The sequence below is a fragment of the Amphimedon queenslandica genome, unplaced genomic scaffold (genome assembly GCF_000090795.2).
Source record: "Amphimedon queenslandica unplaced genomic scaffold, v1.1 AMPQUscaffold_12836, whole genome shotgun sequence".
NCBI lineage: Eukaryota > Metazoa > Porifera > Demospongiae > Haplosclerida > Niphatidae > Amphimedon > Amphimedon queenslandica.
Window position 1 is genome coordinate 35,658 of NW_003546928.1, and position 2,305 is coordinate 37,962.

Below are 2,305 nucleotides of genomic sequence, written 5' to 3' on the forward strand. Positions count from 1 at the left end.
CTGCTAGTGCTGATGATCTAACTTCTGGTGGTGAGGATCGTAACTCCATCCATTCCTTTGGGTCCAATCACAGTGGGGGAGGAGGAGGGGGCGGGGCTAAGATTAATTTTGAATTATCGGCAGCTGCTAACACCCAAAGCACCGTTGTCTGATAATAAAGTACACAATAATACCCACTGATAATAATTAATAATAATAATTATGACTTGATATTGTGATTATAATATACTCTTTATCATTCTTCCTCTCTCTCTCTCTCTTTCTTGGAACTACTCGTGTTGTTTGCTTGTCTTATTGCTTTATTATTATTATTATTATTATTATTATTATTATTATTATTATTATTATTATTATTATTATTATTACTATTATTATTATTATTGTTGCATTTCTCAAGAGGTTAGATCCACTCATAGTGATATCCAATGGAATGGAGGAGTAGAAATTACTAGTAGTAAATGACAATGATACACAACCAGGTCATTCTACAGCTGGAGAGTAATTTTTATGAGAGAGATTGAGAAATAGATAGGAAGAGACAAGCTTCATAGATACATGTACATGCAGTTATGTGTACAGTCAGTTCCATTACCTGTACATGTACATGTACTTCATTCTGTTGATATTCTATTATTGGAATACTTTAATGCTGTAGCTACCATAACTAATTAATGACATCATCATAAAATCATATAGTGACTGTGATATCATAATAGTATCTACCATTGGGTGGAACTAATCTTAGCTCTAGATATGAATACTGTGAACACATACATGTAAATGTAATGTACATATTTTTAAATGGAACTTTCACCCACTACTGCAGTGAATCATTATGTGCTTTGTTAAAGGTTAGTTAGTGTAGTGTTTGTACTGTAGACAAGATTCTATCAACATTTCCAAGATGTCTTTCCTTTTATGGAAGTATATTTGGACTCTATTCAGGAAATATCAATATACACTGACTACTTGTGACAGGAACTGCTTCCTTCCTTAGTCACCAGCATTGTGCTAAATAGCATCCATTAATATAAAAGCAAGAATCAACTTGAAACAATCAAGAAATGCCTAATTGTAGAATTGACTTACAAAATATGTTGACTCCATTATGGTAGAATAAAACAGCATTTTACTTAATGCTTATCAAATTTTAAAATATAATTCAACTATAATAAAGTAGCTAATTACATAACGAATGGCATAATAACTACTTAAGAACTACATTCCAGCAGCTTAAGCATTGCACACTAAAAATGGCAACTACTAATAATTATAAGTTTATTCTAATGTAACAATGTAACTATAGTTTTAATTAATTTCAAATCCTGGCATACCATTAAAGTTCTTTTGTTGATCCTATATTAATTATCAGTTTATTATTATTAGTAATTAATTTATAATCTCACTTATATATTCAGCTACTGATGTCTCTTTTACTTCACCAGCAGCAATAGCTAGTTTGTCCCATGTTGCTTCAATATCATCTGTAAGCCATTTTGCTAAACATTCTCTGAGACATCGCTCAGCATCTCGTGGATAGTTAGTCTCAATAACCTTGAGATCATTATGAATCAGACCCAAGTAGAGACCAAGATCAAACCATTTGATAGCTTGAAAGGAACCATCTTTTAACACTTGAACAATATCTACCAGATTCCTGATAGTCAATATGACTATTATATAAATAAATAATGTGAAACCAGTGACAGTGACTACTTATACCTTTTTGTTGATCATCATTGGACTCAATGATCTCTGTGGGTGAGTGAATTGTAGCTAATTTGACCTTTTGAATTGTTGGCTCTATATAAAGTACATGTAATTAAGATGTATTACAGTACATGGTAATTAATGGTGTATATTGGTATGTAAATTAAAAATTATGTCACTTACTAGTACTATCTTCATTAATCTTTTCCAAATGTGGCGTCTGAATAGTACAATAAAATTTTTAATATTAAATAATAATTATTTTATACCTCTTGGTGTTTTTCTTGTGACAAATTTCCTTTAAACCATAGTGACTCATTAATGGTTAGGGGGCGAGGAATTCTTTTCATTTTGCAGTAAACAAGATCAGAGCTTGTCTGCTTCTTAGCATCAATGTCTTTAATGTAATGGACTTTACTGGAAGGACTGCATTGACACACATACTGTATTCTTCTTGATGGTAGTCGATAAGCATAAAGATCAAGGTACATCGTGTAAGAGAAATGATTATGGTAAATATCGAGTCCAAGGGTGTCTTCTACTTGTTCGCAGCATTCATTTAGTAACTCCAATATTTGCTGACAAACTTTTTTAA

The 2,305-nt window shown here is 31.6% G+C and overlaps 2 protein-coding genes across 2 annotated transcripts in view; both read right to left on the reverse strand.

Annotated features, from left to right (window-relative positions):
• Positions 1-1,148: 1,148 nt before the first annotated feature.
• On the reverse strand, positions 1,149-2,299 carry LOC109586572 (uncharacterized). The gene is made up of 5 exons (XM_020002771.1): positions 1,980-2,299; positions 1,894-1,930; positions 1,723-1,803; positions 1,407-1,673; positions 1,149-1,356 (listed from the first exon to the last, which is right to left on the reverse strand). The coding sequence occupies exons 1-5, from the start codon at positions 2,199-2,201 to the stop codon at positions 1,337-1,339; spliced, it is 627 nt and encodes a 208-aa protein (XP_019858330.1). The 5' UTR covers positions 2,202-2,299; the 3' UTR covers positions 1,149-1,336.
• Positions 2,270-2,305, reverse strand: part of LOC109586566 (uncharacterized) — a 1,727-nt gene continuing 1,691 nt past the window's right edge. The window contains exon 3 of the mRNA XM_020002767.1: positions 2,270-2,296. Within this exon, the coding sequence (XP_019858326.1) occupies positions 2,270-2,296 (27 nt within the window). The remainder of the gene's footprint in view (positions 2,297-2,305) is intronic.